This window comes from Rattus norvegicus, chromosome 9, assembly GCF_021556685.1.
Source record: "Rattus norvegicus strain SHRSP/BbbUtx chromosome 9, alternate assembly SHRSP_T2T, whole genome shotgun sequence".
NCBI lineage: Eukaryota > Metazoa > Chordata > Mammalia > Rodentia > Muridae > Rattus > Rattus norvegicus.
In genome coordinates this window covers 113,468,238-113,487,449 of record NC_141542.1, presented here as the reverse complement: position 1 = coordinate 113,487,449, position 19,212 = coordinate 113,468,238, and the positions used below count along the sequence as shown (strand labels likewise).

At 40.3% G+C, this 19,212-nt stretch overlaps 1 protein-coding gene across 50 annotated transcripts in view; it reads right to left on the bottom strand.

Moving 5' to 3' along the window:
• The window catches only part of Ppip5k2 (diphosphoinositol pentakisphosphate kinase 2), a 110,143-nt gene that overhangs the window by 9,546 nt on the left and 81,385 nt on the right, over positions 1-19,212 (bottom strand). For 9 of the 50 annotated variants that reach the window (XM_087567395.1, NM_001419966.1, XM_087567396.1 and 6 more), the window contains 5 exon segments: positions 17,308-17,472; positions 13,515-13,587; positions 6,676-6,816; positions 5,365-5,490; positions 106-1,774 (listed from right to left, as the gene is read on the bottom strand). In XM_087567395.1, coding sequence (XP_087423521.1) covers positions 1,662-1,774; positions 5,365-5,490; positions 6,676-6,816; positions 13,515-13,587; positions 17,308-17,472 — 618 coding nt within the window. In that variant the 3' untranslated portion in view covers positions 106-1,661. 50 annotated transcript variants of the gene reach the window in all.

Sequence of the window (19,212 nt, the reverse complement as noted above, 5' to 3'; positions counted from 1 at the left end):
ATGAGGTTTATTAAATAGTATTTAATATAAAATGCTGCAGGGGGCTTTCTGTTTTGAAACATAAGAAAGAACACGCACGAATAAAATGCACGAAATTCAAGTCACTCTTATTCTACAAAGGATTTTAATTCATTCCACTTAAAAAATAAAGGTAGTCTCCTCACCCCCCATAATGAGTACATTAAGCACATATTCACATACAGAAAATGTACGTACATTCAATTGTTTACAAGATTTGTCACCATGTAATCCATTGACATTCAAGTGAAGTAGATGAACTTATCTACATGTATATATTTGGAACTTCTGTACCCCATCCATCCCTTTTTAAACAACCAAGATAATACGTCTATTCTCTAGAAGTCAGTTCATAGAGGATGATTTAAGGTTAGAAGTCTCTTTTGAAGAATTACAATGAAGTATTTATACAATAAGGGCTCAGAACTTCTAAACACAAGCTTGAAGCTACAGCTCACTACCTTAAGTTACATCACATCCAGTGTCTGGGATTTTTTTTTAGCAGGCTGTTTAGTTTGTAAGCCATTTCAAATGTTTCAAACAATTACTTATGCATCAAGGAGAAAAAGTACCAAGGAGAATGATTTCCTTCTTTTTTTTTTAATATTAGATAAAATTACTATAGTCATCTCAATCTTTCTTCCAAATCTCATCATTTGTAAACACCATTTACTTACTGCAAATGTTCAACCTTTTGAGTTTTCTTGGTGAAATCAATGAATACACTAGACATAAGAATGAGAACACAAGAAATATACCATGGATGACACCAACAGCAGAATGCCTGCCCGTTTTAGATCTGAGTCCATAGGTCTCACGGAAAACTCAGAAAATCAAGCATAAGATTTACGAATTTAGCAGTTACAGTTCATAAAAAAAGAAACTCTAAAAATGCCTCTCTTGCTAATACAGAAAAATTTTTTCTTGATGAACCAAGAAATTTTTCTTCATGGTAAAGAAATGTATAAAGAAAATATTTTCTACAGATTAACTTGTAAATTTATGTGTATAAAGGTATAGTTCTCCCACTTGGATTTGTAAGATTTTAAATAATTCACAATAAAAAATTCAAAGCACAAATTGAAAAAATAATTCATGGTCTATATAATCCAGTCAATAAATATTGCAGCATATGTTACTGTAAAAATGACAAAAAAATTCTAATGTAAATGGTCAACGAGATCTCTTTGGAAATGTACTTTTAAAACAGTCATCGACGTGTGGTCTTGCCTGTCCAATGTCAGTACGTGCAATCCTGTCGAAATGCGAGCGTGGTGTCAAGAGGCACCTGAGACAGGGCACTTGGGTAATGGTCAGCCGGATCTCTGTGTCCTTTGTCTCTGCCATAGGCACATGGCAATCTCACAGTGACAGCCATAGCAGTTGTCATGAATTCATTACACAAAGCGGACAGACATTATTTTGAGCATTTCTACATCCTGCCAAAGCTCCTTGTCTGAATAAAAACAGAAGGTCTCTAGCTTCCGGGGTGTTTAAAGACATACACAGATGGATAAAGTAAAGCAGGGCAACATGTGAGTCACTGGCTCGGACCAGCTTCAGTCAGTCAAGGTTTCCTGCAAATCCTTTACTAAGCAACAAGTCCCTTTCTAAGCATGGGAACTTCCAGTTCTGCTGTGTGCTCATCTTTTCTTCCCAGTGCTTTTCTTGGGTTCATGCCCCTCAGTTTTGCTACTTAAGCTCTTCTTCCGAGATGAGGTATGAGAAGCCATTGCCAGAGACGGTCCGCCAGCTGCTATACAAACAGAAGAGAGAACCAGTGCCGTTGGGATTTGCACAAGTCATCAAAGTTAAAAGAATGCTGGCGGGCGATGTGGCTGTGTCTGTTACAGTTGTAATAATGCATCATGGGCTTTTCATGTGACACTAACTTTTTAGAAATCAACACGAATAGAGAGAAGTAACCACAGCAGGCTGTGTTTATGAAACCAGCTCTGCAGTTCACTCTATCCTTCATGGAAATGTCATTCCCACTGTCATCAGGACAGCGCACTCTACTAATCTCATTTATCTATACTTGTGGCCAGGCCTTCCCCTGAGCTCAAATACAGAGCCAACTGCCCATTAGAGCTGCCTCTACTTATATTTGACAGGAAATATGAACGAACTTAAAACTCTAGGAACCACATCCCCCTATGTCTTCCACCTCATCACTATGCAAAGCTGGAAGACCAGAAGCACTCCCTCTTAACTCCGTTAGTGTCACAGGACGCTGTGTCTGAACCAGCATCAGAACCAGGTCTAGCCAAGGAGCTGGCCAAGAGCAGTCTCACCTCTACTACAACCTCTACTACACAGGCCATGTCTGCCAGGCCAACCCCGCTTCATATGACCCACAATCACTGGGCCACAGACAGGAAGGACAACAGTAACAACGGCATATCAGGACAGCAGAAAGTGTCAGAATTAGACAGTTACTGGAGCAGAATCAACACGTTTAAGGAGAAAGCAGCACAGGGTGGCCCTCCATCGCTCCTTCCTAACAGATTTGACCTGAGAACTGTTCTCCAGCACAGCAGCGAGTCTTACTAGTGTGAAGAAACAGGTGACAACTGTAGCTGACAGAAAGGGCAACTGTAATTCACACATGAGCTGTGATTATCTACTGCATGCACAGAGAGCCTCGGGTAGCACAGGTGACAAGAAGAGAACTGAATACACGAGCCGTCAGCCACTTCAAGGGACATCATTTTACAATCTGGGTTTGGCGAATTTAACTCTTTACTTTTAAAATAAAATAATATTCTTTGGAGAAATATAATACCAGACTCCAAAGCTTTTATAACATCATTTATAATGTCTAGGATTTAATTTAAATGTTACTTAATACCCAAGATTAATGTATGGTGTTATAGAGCAAGGAACAGAAAAACACCTCCCTTGTAAAGGAGAAAACTGATACAGACTAATCAGAAAATTAATATTAAAAACAACTTTTAGAGCAGCGACTTCATGATCTGTGGTGACATCATTATGTTCATAATGAATAAAAACTTTTAAGTCTTGAAAGAAAAACTAAGAAGAATCAGATAGAATGCTTCAAATTTAAAAATAAAAATAAAATAACAGAAACTGGCTGGATTTAAAAGCCACTCGAGGCCATCAGAAGAGTAAAATGAGGATCACCACACAAACACAAAGGAAAAGGGAAGGGGGAGGACAAGGGACAGCGGAGCCACAGTGAGACTCTGGAGTCAGGGCACAGAGCACGGGCACAGGCAGAGAAAGCTGACGTGTGCTGTAAGCTTAGCACATTTCACATTAGCTAGAGCGCACAGAAACAGTGGGAACCAGAGGAGACGGCGGTCAGGAGACAGCCACGCAAGGAATCCTTTCTGTATAGAGTATGGTAACAAAGTTATGTTCTAAGAATACACAGAGACCCTTCTCTCTGACCATAAAATGACTATGTGGTCAATAGTGAAACGTTTTAGGCTTAAGGCAAATAAAACCAGACAAAAATACAGAGTTCAGTGCGGAAATGACAAACATCAGGAAAAAGCGAATCTGGGTAAAGCATTGAGCCTTACCCCAGTCCCCACTTGAGTTTGCTAAGGTAAACGTAATTGACTCTCACAGACTGTACTTTACTGTTTACATCGTGAGTGGATTTAACACACACACAGGTAACTATGTAGGAGGGATGGGGTACGAAGAGGTGAAGGGAGCCAGAAGCTTCCTGGGTGTTGTTCTGGATGCTACAGTTAGACCATGACATGTGAAGAACATGTATTTACAGCAATCAATGAAAGAATACTGGGGGGGAAAGAAAAAGGCAGCACACATATGTAAGTGAAGTTCTACAGATGGCTGAATCAATTCAAAATAAAGCATAAAGGAATAAACGAGATAGAAAGGAAGAACAGCAGACAAAGAAGGCCTGTCAGTAATTACACCGAGGGTCCGTGTAACCCAGGAGAAAGCACTCAGCAGACCAAGCGGAGAAACAAGCTGAGGACGGTCTTTTGAAAAGTCCCAAAAAAGGGAACAACAAAGGCAGAAGGCGACTTGTAGAATCTCAGACACTAAGACAGCTATGAGAGACAAGCAAAGCTGGCGCCTTAAGGCAAAGCGAGTAATTCCCTGACAAATGCGAGCCATCAAATTGGCCATAAAAATAAAACATAAAATTCATTTTACCAAGGACGTCAGGTGGAAGTTAAAATCTTATAGAACATATTCAGAGAACACAAACAGAGAACTAGTTCTCAGGTGCTTATGAAAAAGGACACCCTGGACACAAAACCACAGAGCAAAGCCTTTTTGTACCTGACACGTTCAACAGCACTTTAAGTTTGTTCCTTAAAAACGTCCATGCCGTGCATTTACAGGGTGACTATAGGACAAAGAACAGCCATGTGTCCTCCAAGTCCAAGAGCATGCAAACCTCTGGTCATCTGATTCCTGGCTATGCTGACTAAAAGAAGTCACACTCCTGCTGCTGTTTTCTTCACATCCATGGACATAAAACACTATTAATATCTCAGAAGAGTAACTGCACTAATGTCAGTTTTGTATTGCATAAAAATGCACCAAAATTTTACTTAAAGACAACTGGGCAGTTTTGAAGCCTGTATCTTTATAGCCTTATTTGACTGTTCAAGGTTCAAATCTACTTAAAATCCTGACTGATTCATGAGGCAAGAGCACCAAGGGGACTTCTCTGACAGAAATGGAGGTTATCTGTGGCAAAACAGCAGCAAAGGAAAGGACCAGCCACCGAATGCTTACAGCGTAGCCATGCGCAGTCATTTCTGCCAATTCTGCAGAAGAATGAACTCATAATCAAAAGAATGTCTAAATACACTAAAACCTTGACACCTTTGCCATGAGTTTTTAGTGAAAGCCCAGCTCTGGGGAGAGCTGGGAAGCAGACAGGAGAGATCATAAAGTGAGAACAGAAGGAGCAGGCCTTGTCCCCATCGGAGAGGAGACACAGGGAGAAACCTATCACCCTGTCCACAGGATCAAAAACGCTCCCAAAAGAGCTGAATTTGGCAGTCACATGGCCAGATTACCAATGGAACATAAAAACCCCTGGGCGACAGAATTGCTCTATTTAAATATAAAACTATGCCTTTGGCCCAACAGAGCAAGACAGAGAAGTTAGAAAGAATAGGAGGATACAGATACAGGAGAAAACTGGAGGGCAAGAGAGGCAAGGGGAAGGACATGGATAGGGCGTGTATAAGTGAGTCAGGACAACAGAGCCTGAATTCAGCATCACTATGGGACAGCAGCCGTCCTAACTTGGCGTCACTGGAGCAGCGGCTGCCCCTGCTGTCACTGCGGTATTGCACCCACACACTCAGACACATCTCTAACCTGCTTTGCTGCTTGCTTTGGTGCTCTTTACAGCAGCAGGCGGTGTTGGGAGGATCTTCGTAGGTGTGTATGTATTTAGGGAAATCTTTCTTCTTATTCCTGGACTGGACCGTGAGGCCACAGATGCTGCAAAGAGAGAAATGCAAGCAAATAAGTGCGTGCCAAGTCTACGTTAGTCCTACAAGACCTCCTTTACTATCACTTTACAATACTGGAACTTGAACCGAGGGACCTCACACATGTTAGGGACGTGCTACAGCACTAAGCCACATCCCTTGCCTCCTCTTTACTTCGCATTTTAAGATAAGCCTAAGATGCTGGCCCGACATTCACTCTGATGCCCAGGCTGGCCTTGAACCTGTAATCTTCAGCTTCAGTCTCCTGAGAGGGTAAAATCTAAAATTACCGCGTACTTCCAAAGGGAAAGGTTAGACGCATCCTCATTACCAGACACTACTGACTGACAGCTGGCCTCTGGTACCAGAAGCAGAAGAAATGGCAAAGGGTAACTGGAATAGCTCTCATGTCAAATTAACGTTTCCAAATTGGAAATTCCAATATGCTGAGGGACACTATGGAACTAAAAACAAGTATTACAAGAAATGGATTTTTACCCTAACAACAAAAAAATGTTGCAGAAAATCTGGATTATTTATGGAGCTTTAAATCTTTTACACATGAATGTAACCCTAAGGGAATATATAGTCAATTCCAAAACTTACTTATCCATGAACTCTTTGTTAATACACATGGATATCTTCTTCAGAATATTTTTTAGAAAATAGCATTTGAAAACCTGTGGTCGGAATTTGGTGTCTCTCAGAAGAGATCTGGCACATACACTTGTAATCTCAGCTCCTGGGAACTGGAGGAGGGAGGATCACTGTGAGTCTGGGAGAGCTGGGGTTACAGGGAAGCCTCCCTATTACCAAACAATGAAAGAAAACAACAGGAACCAAGCGTCTCTAATCTGTTAGCAAAGATGCCGGGCATGGACATGTGTGAGCCCATGTGAGCCGTGCTGTAAATTATAAAAGACGGATGTGAACTTTCAGACAAGTATAGCCTTAAAGAAAACGATGCTAACTCTATATAAATACTGTTTACTTTTACTGTTAGAAAAACTACTTGGGGATAAAATCAAGAAAACTGTATATCACACAAAGGAGTTACTAATATTATTCCCTTACATCTGTCTCTCCTAAAAATTCTATTCAGATTTATCACTGAGTTTGCATCTTTAAAATTTAGGCTATATTTGTATAGTATCTACTGTCCAATAGCTAAGTACAATGAAGGTAAATTCCATACACATTTCAGGGACCTTGCGGAGAACTTCAGTTGATGGAGAAGCAATAGAAGCAAGAAAGTCATCCACTTGCTTTAAAAACAGGGCATTGTGAAGGGTTTCTAGAGGACAGATGGATGGTACCATGGAATACAGCTCAAAGCCTAAAAGAAATAGAGAACAGAAAGTCAGGTTGGCTATTCTACAACTCGGTCATTACAAAGGAGGGCTGGAGCAGTCAAGGTTTACATGCAATCACACACGATCTTTCAAGTCATGACACCAGATGCTATGCGACATGGAACCAAAGCAAGGTATGACCATGATCACTTCAAACGTAATCGGACAGTACAGCATGCACACAATCCTTCAATGCCGCTAAAGCCTAAGAGTAACAACAAAGAAAACCTGGGGTAGGGGAAGATACATTTTCAGGTTTTAATGTTAGATTTATTTCACAGATGAACAAGCTGATGCCATATTTTCCTGATACCAGAATCTTATAGTATCAAGATAATATCAACCTCAACGATTAGATAATGAGGAAGGTAAATGCTGACGGAATTTTCAGGAGTTAATTATGTAGTTAACTGTGGAGCATAGATTGCTATTTTCCTCTTAGGCCAATAACACCCTAACATGGTCCTTCAGCACCACTTCCTCAATCAGGCTGGATTAAATGTTCTGAAGCACGACTTTACTGAACACCAGTAATTCCTCGCTTGGACATCCCTGGCTGAGCCAAGTTAGACCAAGTATAAAGACGATGAAGTGCAGGGAGATAGTGTTTAACAAATGCACGGCATACAAAATCCCACAGTGAATCATGCAGCAATGTGTTAATATATCAGTGACACGAAAGCACATACACACACAAATCACGTCTCTAAAACAAAAATATTAGTATTTCATTTTTAAGAATAAAATCACCCATTTAAACTATTTAACTGAATGGCTTTAAAAACTGTTTTCATACACTTTTAAGATCACAAATGTTTCCCAAAATTCAAACTAAGTCTTCTGTGAAGAAATACAGCCAACACTCAAATTCAGATAAAAACAGAGTATTATTGGTTAAAAAAAATAAAAATTACCTAAACTCAGACTGCAAAATAGACTCTTTTCAGTATACATATGCCCATTATGAGATTACATGTTATCAGATTTATTTAAAATTTGGGAGGAACTCAAGATTGCTGGAATTCTCAGTTGGAACAGGGGAACTTTTAAAAAGGGAATTGGATGTTGTTATGAAAATAATCAAAGGATTAATAAAATGAATGCTTGATTTCCAGGTGCAAACCAAAGCGAGAGAGACTGTTTCATGTAACGTTAAACAAAACCAAACAGGAGGACCAATCAAACAGCACAGCAGCAGCCAAGGCCACCTCACTGGTTCACACCTAGGACGAGGACAGCTTTACAATTCCTCTGCTGCTTAAGCACAAGTGGCTCATGCAAATACGCACAAATCCTTTCTTTGCAACGCTCTAACAATACGCCTCTCTCCTTCTCAGGGTGCTCAGCCCTCTCAGGCACAGTTCCTTTCATTTGCCTGCTGGGTTTCAAAGCAGTGCAGGAGGTCTGATCGCATTGCTCCAGACTATATACCCTCTTGCTGTTTGTCTCACCAGCTCCCAGCGTACAATGAAAGGGTTAGTGCAGTCATCTACACGCCACCCTGCCGACTCGTTGGAAGCCATCAAAACATACCACTGGAGCCTAGAAACTCCCAGAGTAGATAGATGGACCAGCACCTAGAGGGGGACAGGCATTCTGCACAGGGGCCCAGAGAACAAGGTAAAGGTGTCAGAGGATGCTTTTCACCATGCTCCCCAACTAAAGACGGAGGAACAGAAGTCCGTGACATGGGTTAAGATGGAAACAACACAGGAAGTCATTGGAAAGAAAAAGTAAAAGGTCGCATGACAACTCACGGGACGGATTAGACGGACAGCAGTAAAGAAAAGCTAGTATGGACAACCCAAAAAGAATATTTCTAGAACTGAAAGAAATAAATTTCTTAAGTTACATATTAAGCTGTATAGTGTAGCAAAGCCACATTTAAAAAAAGCCTAAACCAAAGGAATATAAAGTTACTGTCTTCCATTAAATTAAAGTACCTAGTACTACTAATCCTACCACCTCAGTTAAACACAGATCATTCCCAGAAAATCCACGGTACTCCTGAGAAAACGAGATCATACAAAGCTGACCCTCCTTCCGTAGGAATTTCTGTGAGTCTGACCTCCTCAGGACTCCGGTTTCTCTTCTAGGATGTTACTGAGCATGTGTTACCTTTAGAAGTTGCAGCTGAATCAAATCAGAATGAGTTTTCTCCAAAAGAGTAACATTTAAGCAGCTACAATTGGGGGAAAGGCTGTCTGGTTAAAAATTTACTTGAGGATGAAGTCTTCATAACTCAGTTCAAGAAGTATTAATGGGCTGTTATCTGGAAGTGTTGTTAAAAGGTCCAAAAGAAGAAAATAAATGTAGGTTGAATTCTTAAGCTTCATAAAAGTGAGTTTTTTGAAAGACTTATTTGCTGTTAAGAATTAAAAAAAATCAAAACCAAAACCAAAAAACTTTTTCCAGGAATAAAAGTATCTTCATTACAAGCCTATGGGGGATGTGGAAACTGACAGGGAGCCAAGCATGGCGGCTTACGTCTAATCCAAGCACTTGGCAAATCTAAAGCAGGATGATTCCAAGTCTGAGGCCAACCTGGTCTGCACAGTAAGCTCTGGCCTGGCTTGTCTGCAATACCACACCTATGTCAAGCCAAACAAAAACATCCCCTCACACCCATGCAATCAGGGAATACGCTCTCTGGCTGTAACACTGCCACCGGAGCTGGAAACCTGTCCCTAACAGGTAACGCGCACGCTCCGACCCAGCCGCGCTGGCACAGAACTTGACGGTAACCAAACTGAGCTTCTGCATTTTAACTCCAGTTTTCTTTCTACTGGAATTTTCCAAATTTTAAGAAGAAAAACAAAAAACAAAAAACAAAAAACAAAAAAACCCAGAAGGCACCAGAAGGAAATGACTGTTGGGTAACAATAAACCACCCAGCCCCCAAGGAGGAGTTGATCCTGGGAAGTCTTTGCAGTGGTCCACACCACATCCAGTTGCGTTTCAGACAGAGGGCCGGGTGGCTGCTGTACGGTGACTCTGGCTCCCACGGCCTTTACATGGCCCAGTGGGTTCTTTAATGGGCTGCTTTATATTTTCATCGACTACCTCAATAAAACAATGTGATCAGAAAGATTAGAAAAAAATTAATTAAGAATTAAGAATTAAGAAATAGTAATTGTATTTTTTAAAAAAAGATTATTTAAACTGATCACTTGAGCAATTAGAATTTTCAGCTGTTAATTTAGAACTAAAACTCATCCTTCTGTGGTCATTAGACAATCTGACAAGTAATGTTCAATTACTGTGGAAATTACAGCAGAAGAGGGAGCAAGATGGTATCAGTGGTTTGGTACACACATTAGTTGGAATTGTATGCCAACTAAAGATGGATAAGTAAGTGATACTGTGCACCCCACATTTTGAAATAAAAGGAAAAAATTAAAAAGGGATGAAGCAGGGAGTATCTTTTAAAATAAAAGGCAAACGTACCATTGGTTGGGTGTCGAGCAAATGAGATAGAAAACCTTTTAACAGCAGACCCGCGTGTGGCGTCTGAGAAAGAGAAAAACAGGAACCTGAGGTTCACAGCTGGCAAAAGAAGAACACTTAAAACAGAGGGGACAAGTGTGAGGACGGATGGCAGGACTAGGTGACATGCAGAGGGGACAACGGAAGGAAGCCAAGGACTGGTTAAAAGCAGTAAACTGGTTTGATGGTACAGGCAAAATGTAATGAAATACACAAAAGAAAGGAAAGCGAGGTGACCTGGCAATTCCAGAAAATCCATGTTTTCCTGTCTAAAGTCAATCTGCACACCTAAGAGTCAACCTTTCCACACAGGGCTGGTTCTGAAAGAGCTGAAGTGCCCCTTCTGTCACGAGGGACAAACGTTCGGGAGTCTCAGACACTCTCAACATCAGAACAATATGAAGTCATATCGACAGGAATCCTAAGAGCGCTCCCACTCCACTTCCGTTTTATAAAGTGACTGCCAATGCACTTTCTCTTCCCTAATGAACATTCCATCCATTTCTATGCTAAATAGTTTTTCGATATTAATAAATGAGTGTTAACAGTGGACGAGAGTTTAGATGCTGAGAGAAATTTATTCTTCATCATGTAGATTCTCCTTTAACTGAAATAGTTTTCAATTTTCTTTTTGGACAAACCACTTACTGTACACGTGCTCTCTATTGAGCTGCTCTTGACTGACAGAACCTGGGCCTGATGTGGACCCCAGGACACGCAGACAGGCACTTGCTGGGGAAAGCAATGTGGCTCCACAGCTGTCTGTGGCCTTAGGCTTGCGTTTGACAAACACCACTCGTGAGCGTGTGCGTGGGTGCAGGTGTGAACCCGTGTGTGCGTGTGTGTGCGCACATACCATCGATGCAGCCAGAAGAAGTCAGCTTTTTACGATGAGTACGGGCATAATCCTGTAGGTTAGGTGCGCTTGAAGAGCCCCCGAGCACTGAGGTGCTAAACAGGCCCGCACAGTGAGACCCTGATGGGGTTAGAGAAGACACAGACAGCAGGAGTTCTTCCGTTCATTGGGGCACATGCAGCATGCAGTCCACTGGGCTCTTACCAATGCACAGGCAACCGTGGTAGTGCCTTGGACAGAGTCACAATAGCCTGTAACAGTCTAGTGACACCTATTTGAGTACAGCGCTTCTAATAGCCAGCACTATTCACCACAGGTACAAATGCAACTTTTCAGCACTGGAGAAAATGCCTTCTTTGAAAATTGATATGCCAACATAATCATCGAACATGTACATGCTAAAATTATTGAAAATACCACCATAAAAGTTAACTTATAAACAGAATGGAGTCATAGCACATTGTATAAGTTTATAAATATGATAGCATATGTACTATATATCATGCACATATAATCACATGTTGAATTACATATCATGTACACATGATCATATGTATGATATATAGACCTTTAAGCAAAAATTGAGTCATATTAGATATTTTAATATACACTTAAGAAATGATCTTTCCTGACGCCCCTGAATTAAGAATTATACTTTCTTATGAAAAAAAACGTATTTATTAATGAAAATAGACAAAAATCACTCCTTTTCAGTCACTTCCAGGACTTAACAGGGAAATGTTTACTGAAGGCCTCTAAGGAACTACATCACTGGTAAGTAAAACACAGCCAGTATACATCAATGTGTTATTTGAGCAGAAGTTCAGACTTATGTGTTCACCACCAAGCAGGAAAGTATAAACACTTCCTGCCAAGTATATGAGGATGATCGTTCAGTGAAAGGCAGCCATGAATGTTCACAGAGAGATCATGAGGAGATCACACGCTCTCGAGACAAACGGGAGGAAGTTAAGCACAGAGAGGGCCACGTACTCGGGCACCAACACAGTCAAGACACTGCAGACTGTAGCGCACAGTGACAACCAGTTAGCCTCTGTGTCAAGCCTGCTTAGACAACCAACGAGAGAAAGTAACACGTCACTGAGTCCCAGGCATAAGGTCAGTGGGCTGAGAGGACTTTTCCACAATGCTGTTCTGAATCTGCCTGAAGCAGCAGCCATTTAGTGGGAGACTTTAGTTCCCCGAGAGCTGCTCCATGGGAAATCTAGCCCCCATCACCCCAAGTCCTTAAATTCTTTTGACTGTATTTGCTCATTATTTTCTCATTTTCTTTTTTACCTGTGGCTGGAGTTATCACCTTTTACTGTGTTCACTGATCATAGCCGATGTTTGCACTTTCTTTGGAATGTGTGATCAACTCATTTTAAGTGAGTCTTATTTGTCCTAAGTAGGGAGTTTCATGTCAGCACTCCACATAGAGAACCAGATCCAGGGACAGCGCTCTGGGTGAATCGTCACTAGAAAGTCACTCTGCTAAGCAGTGCTGCCCCCCAATGTTTCCTTTGCCACTGTGTAACACAGCTAAATTATGGAGTTAGCATCGACAATTTGGCTGCTCACGGTGGTGTGTGTCTGTAAATACTAGCTCCAGAGGCAGGTAATTTCTTTAAGGTTCAGGCAAGGCCTGAACTAAATAGCAAGTTCTAGGATAGCCAGGAACAGGTCAAGAGACCAGCCTTAATTAAAAAAAATAAATAAATAAAATTTTAAAAATGTGACACAGTGGCATATGTTTATCCTTCCCTGACGAACAGATTTGCTTTACAGAGCCAAGCATGGAACGAAGAACCACACACGGCAGACAAGTGCTCTGCCACCGACCCCTAGCCTCCACCTCTTGGGACTACTCGTCTCTGAAGTAGAGCTTTCTTAATAAATTTAACTAGCATTGGGAAGTCTTGTGCCTGTAATCCCAATACAAGGGAAGCTGAAATGAAGGGTTTCCATAAATTCAAGGACAAGCAAGACTGTAGAATTCACATGACAACACCATCCCTGCCTCGGAAGAAAGGGTGGAAGAGACAGACAGACAGACAGACAGACAGACAGACAGACAGACAGACAAAGCCAACACTGGCAGTTAGTCACCACAGAGTCGTCATTCAAACGGTTAAACAAAAATACTAAACGCCACTTCTTGTAGTATGAAAATTGTATCTTACATTTCGAACTTTATAATCCAACAACTGTGAACTAGGACACACTAAATACAAACTAAAGCATAGCATTTGGTCATGATTTTACCACTGCAGAGTTTTACGTGTACCTAACAGGGAGTTTCAGAAGGGTATCAAATACAAGTTCCTTTCTGTCACATACCTACGGTAGGGTTCTGCTTCTGTTCCACAAGAGCTCTGGGTGCTCGGAGATAGTTGGTGTTTTCAGAAACCACCTGCATAGGGAAAGTGGAGACTGAAATACACTCATGAAATGAATTCGAAAATCCATCTTTCATATGCACCCTATTCCAGACAGACAAAGGTTAATAAGCTGTATGATAAATATTAGTAGGAATACTTAAAACATGAAAGTTCATGCAAGATCCCCTCTGAAGGGAGTCCATTTCATAGGAGCTCCTTGCAATGAGGGGGTGCGAAGCAGGCATTCGTAATGAGATGTGACAGATGAGAGGAAGCAATTCACAGATTGATGTAACTTCACGTTCTCTTAAAGGAAGCCCACTGCCCACTGTTAAACAGCTCCTGTGTTTAGAGGAAAAACAACCACAAACAAAAGAAATGACAGACAGACACTGTTGAAGTCACCATACAATTTCTGATCCATGCATGGGCTTTATCAGAGTAACCTTTAAGTATTCAGCCTTAATGGATACCATAATCCCTTTTCCTATAATCAAATGCATTAAATCTCCAAGAGGAAATAGCTGAAATTATCAGAGGTCATGTGATGACAGGCCTTCCATTATACAACCAGAGTGTTTTAGTTTCAAATGTCATCAAAGAAAGTCCTTCTGAAGTTACTTTAGTGAAAACCGTTTTACAAATTCACAATGCCTGTTGTTGTGTTTGGAAAACATGTTGCAATATTTCCCTTACCGTATCTATTTCCAAATAAGGGGATCATGGAGAGCCCAATCAATATTAGATAACTGTCATTAATTAAGACCAGGTCATGTTGACTTTTGAAATTATTTTAGAAAATTTCACATTCACAGCAAATTCTAAATGGAGTGAAACTTTACAAATAGTGAGGGGATATCAAATATTCTGACCATCAAAGAGGGGTAAGTATGTTTCTTGAAGTTTATAGGACAACTAAGGTCTAAGAAAGTCTTCTTTTTAGATGGCTAAAACCCAGGAGAATTAGGACTTTAAAATCTCCTGTATATTTAAAAGCTCCCCAGTAAAAATGCGAAATGAACACAACAGAACTGGTTTATTTTCATGGAATATTGAGCAATGGCAGGAGTATCTTGAGGCATACTCAAATTTAAGACAGAAGGACTTCCTCTGATGCAAACGACAAGGGATTAGATGTCCTCAAAAATAGCTGTTTGTTGCTCTGAATGCAGGAGTGGAAAATGTTTAATGAAATAAAGTTTAAAAACCTGTTGCCATGAGCCAAAAATACTGGATGTGAAAGCCAATGATTTGGGGGAGACAGGGGAAGAGGTGATTTGTTCCCCTGATCTGCGTCTTCGACGCCCAGTACCCACACCACTGGTATAATGCAGCCAGGTGCCAGTGCCCTCTGGGCTAGACACACTCAGGGGGGTCTCTTCCTGGAAGTGAAAAAAAAAAAAAAAAAGGGCAAAAAAAAAAAAAAAAAAAAAAAAAGCAGAGCATGCAAAGTTAGATACATTAGAGCCAAACGATCAGGAAGAAAAAAAAATACAGTTTATTTGCATTTGCTTATCCCTCAAAGGCAAATTATTACACATTCATCTGTGAGCCAAACAGCTAAATCCCTAAGAAATGATAGAATTGGCATATAGCATCAACAATCATAGAAAGACCTTATTACCTTTAAAGATATAAGCTATATTTTCTACTAGTTGTCCCTTTTTCCTTAAAATTAGAAAATTATAGTGTTTCTCCTAAATGACAATATTTAAGGATAAAAGGTATTTGGCTTATTTTATATTAGATATCAAAAATATTTTGTGCTATTTTGTGGTTAGAATTTTCAGTCTAAAGTTTAAGGGTGTAAAACAAATTCAATGTGTAGCCTAGAAAAGGAAATGGGTTGGCCGCGGCTGTAAAATTCAGAGACCCAAATGCACAGATTTGCTCCAAGTGTTTGCTCGTACCCTACCTGGGAGAGCCGAGAGGTGCAGTAGGCCAAGCCTGCAGCCAACACTCACTGTGCACACTGTGCCGGTTCAGACTAAGATCTCCTTGTAGAAAATGAAGAGAACAGCCTTTATCTGTGTGTGTCTTTAAACGTATAAATTCACACACGTGGAGATTTGGAGGATGTTGGAAATGTTGAATAATTTATCTTACAAGTAAAAGTTTGGTGCATCACGACATAGAATAATAATCTCTTGGAAGCAACTACTATAATATTCATGAGAAAAAGGTTTGAAAATGTGTACTGTGCTTTAACAGTCACCATGGCAGTGGCTCTATTTACCATGCCAGCCATACACTCACAGATCTTGTAGAGGACACAGGAAAGGCTCTAACTGTGAAATTCTGAAAAACTTGATTGAAAACTGCTTGTTCCTCACTATATCAAAAGCACTGCTTCCACACAAACGGTGGATCAGGTTATATTCGTGTAGGTAATTTCTGCTTTGTTTGTTTTCCTGAAGATAAGGGTTCTGGACAAAATTTCAGATTTCTCAATTTCTGTTTATGTTTTAATAGAACAAATGATCACAAGTAGTTAGCTTCTCTCTTCTTTTTAAACTAACCTTCTGTAATTAAGTAGAAATAGCGTATTAAAGCAACATAAACATAAAACTTCTTTTATAAAGTTATAACGATATACTTTATGAATAGTTTTACCCAGTAAGTAATTGTGAATTATTTAAAGACTCAGAACAATTTGTATTATTGTCCTAAGTGGGAATTCTTTTTGTTTCTTATATTATCAAATGCTTGATAATGTTAAACATAATTCTATACAGCTCTTATATTTAAACATCGACTGAAAGTAGCTGATTTAAGAGTTCTTGGTTTGGGGTTGGGGATTTAGCTCAGTGGTAGAGCGCTTGCCTAGCAAGTGCAAGGCCCTGGGTTCGGTCCCCAGCTCCGAAAAAAAGAAAAAAAAAAAAAAAGAGTTCTTGGCTTTTCTCTTGGGAGCTTAACTTCTTTACTTTATATGAAGATATTTAGAGAAGACTTATAGGCACCAGCCTCAAGCAATACTGGGAACATCAAGACAGAAAGTAGGTAACTCCAAGTTTAAAGAATAAAATACTTAGACATTAAAACTAATCTAAGCTTCCTTCTAACCAGTTGATGTTTATGTTATTTAACTCTTATTCCATAACTAAGCATAACTGGTTTAACTTAATTATAGACATTAATACCATTAAAAATTTCAATCCAGGCATCATTTAAGCATCTCAGGCAATTTTTATCTACTTTCATAAAAAAATTGCCGATATATTAGGCTTTTATTAAGTTTCTAACTGAAGAACAGCTAAAGTGACAAGACAAAAGAAAATGGGGTAAGTTTAGCAAGTCCTTAGATGATGAGCCAGCCTCTTTCTGTTTCAGAGCCTCAGCCGACCGCATTCCGGGAGCTGCACACGCAGCTGTCTCAGCGGTTCTCTCTGGGCATGATGTCTGCTCATTTGTTCTGCAGTCGTACATGATCCAGGCTGGCCTCACACTCACTAAGTGGCCAACTGTGACTTTGAATGTCTGAATCCCTACTCTTCCTGTCTATCTTCAGAGGGCTAGGCTCATAAGTAGATGCTACTAGGCCAGTTCATCTGGTGTGCCATTTTTTGTTTGTTTGTTTGTTTGTTTTACAGCATCTATGTTATTTTTTAAAATATTTGTTTGAAAAATAAAAAATGTTGATAAATAAAAATCTGTTAGGGCTCCTCATAGTACAATTAAAGCTGTATTTTCTTTTCATTTGAATTACTAGAGTTAGCTCACCGGACACAACCACTCCCTGTATGGACACTCACTTCATTGGAAGTCATCTTCCTGGACCTCGGAAGTGGTGACTTCCTGTGGATATGAATTGGCTCTGACACCAATGGTTTAAACAGCATCACAGCCCGATCCACTTCATCTCTTCTAGAAGTGTGAGGCTCGTCATCATCAGCTCTTAAAGACCTCCTGCCTTCGTTCTGCGAGGGAAAAATACACAGCACTGAAGACTCAGATGAATGGGGTACAGTCCCAGGCGTTAGACTCCTACAGCACAGATGAGTTAAAACACCTTATACTCATAGTAATCACTATGTATTAGCATATAAAATTATTAAACTGAAAGTCAAATGAGCCATTGTTGAGTAGACAATAATATTATTAGCTACAAACTATAATAAATGTTATTAAAACTAAGTCTCAACTGAGAACTAGAACTTGTAAAAAGAAACAAGAATTCTCAGCTAAGTAATATTGAATGGATGAGAAGCACCTAAAAAAATGTTCAACATCTTTAGTCATCAGGGAAATGCAAATCAAAACAACCCTGAGATTTCACCTCACACCAGTGAGAATGGCTAAGATCAAAAACTCAGGTGACAGCAGTTGCTGTCGAGGATGCAGAGAAAGAGGAACACTCCTCCATTGTTGGTGGGATTGAAGACTGGTACAACCATTCTGGAAATCAGTCTGGAGGATCCTCAGAAAATTGGACATTGAACTGCCTGAGGATCCAGCTATACCTCTCCTGGGCATATACCCAAAAGATGCTCCAACATATAAAAGAGACACGTGCTCCACTATGTTCATAGCAGCCTTATTTATAATAGCCAGAAGCTGGAAAGAACCCAGATGCCCTTCAACAGAGGAATGGATACAGAAAATGTGGTACATCTACACAATGGAGTACTACTCAGCTATCAAAAACAACGAGTTCACGAAATTCATAGGCAAATGGAATGAACTAGAAAGTATCATCCTGAGTGAGGTAACCCAATCACAGAAAGACATACATGGTATGCACTTACTGATTGGGCTCGAATTGCCCAAGATGCAATCCATAGACCACATGAAGCTCAAGAAGAAGGATGACCAAAGTGCGGATGCTTCACTCCTTCTTAAAAGGGGGAACAAAAATGTTCATAGGAGAGGATATGGAGACAAACTTTGGAGCAGAGACTGAAGGAATGGCCATTGAGAGCCTGTCCACATGTGGCCCATATATATACAGCCACCAAAAGTAGATAAGATTGATGAAGCAAAGAAGTGCATGCTGACAGGAACTAGATATAGATCTCTCCTGAGAGACATAACCAGAGCATGTCAAATACAGACGTGAATGCTAGCAGCAAACCATTGAACTAAGAATGAGATCCCTGTTGTAGGAATTAGAGAAAGGATCGAAGGAGCTGAAGGGGCTTGCAACCCCATAAGAACAACAATGCCAACCAACTAGAACTCCCAGGGATTAAACCACTTCCTAAAGACTATACATGGACTAACCCAGGGCTCCAGCTGCATATGTAGCAGAGGATGGCCTTGTTAGGCACCAAAGAAAGGAGAAGCCCTTGGTTCTGCCAAGGTTGGACCCCCAGTGTAACGGAATGTTGGGGGAGGGTGAGTAAGAGGGGGTGGATGGGGAGGGGAAAGTCTTACAGAATAAGGGAAAGGGATAGGGGAGCTTATGGACGGGAAACCAGGAAAGGGAATAACATTTGAAATGTAAATAAAAATAAACCAATTAAAAAAAAGAATAAAAACCCTAAAGCCTATTGTCAATTTCTAGTATCACTAAGTAAGTAGAGTTCAACAGAAAACGGAAAAATAACTACTGATAAAACTGGAAGTGGAAAAGAAGCACAGAGAAATTTGTATCTTAAGTTGAGAGAAAAATAGTTAAAATATATAGATGAGCATAAGAAACATTTGGCCAATAGTTT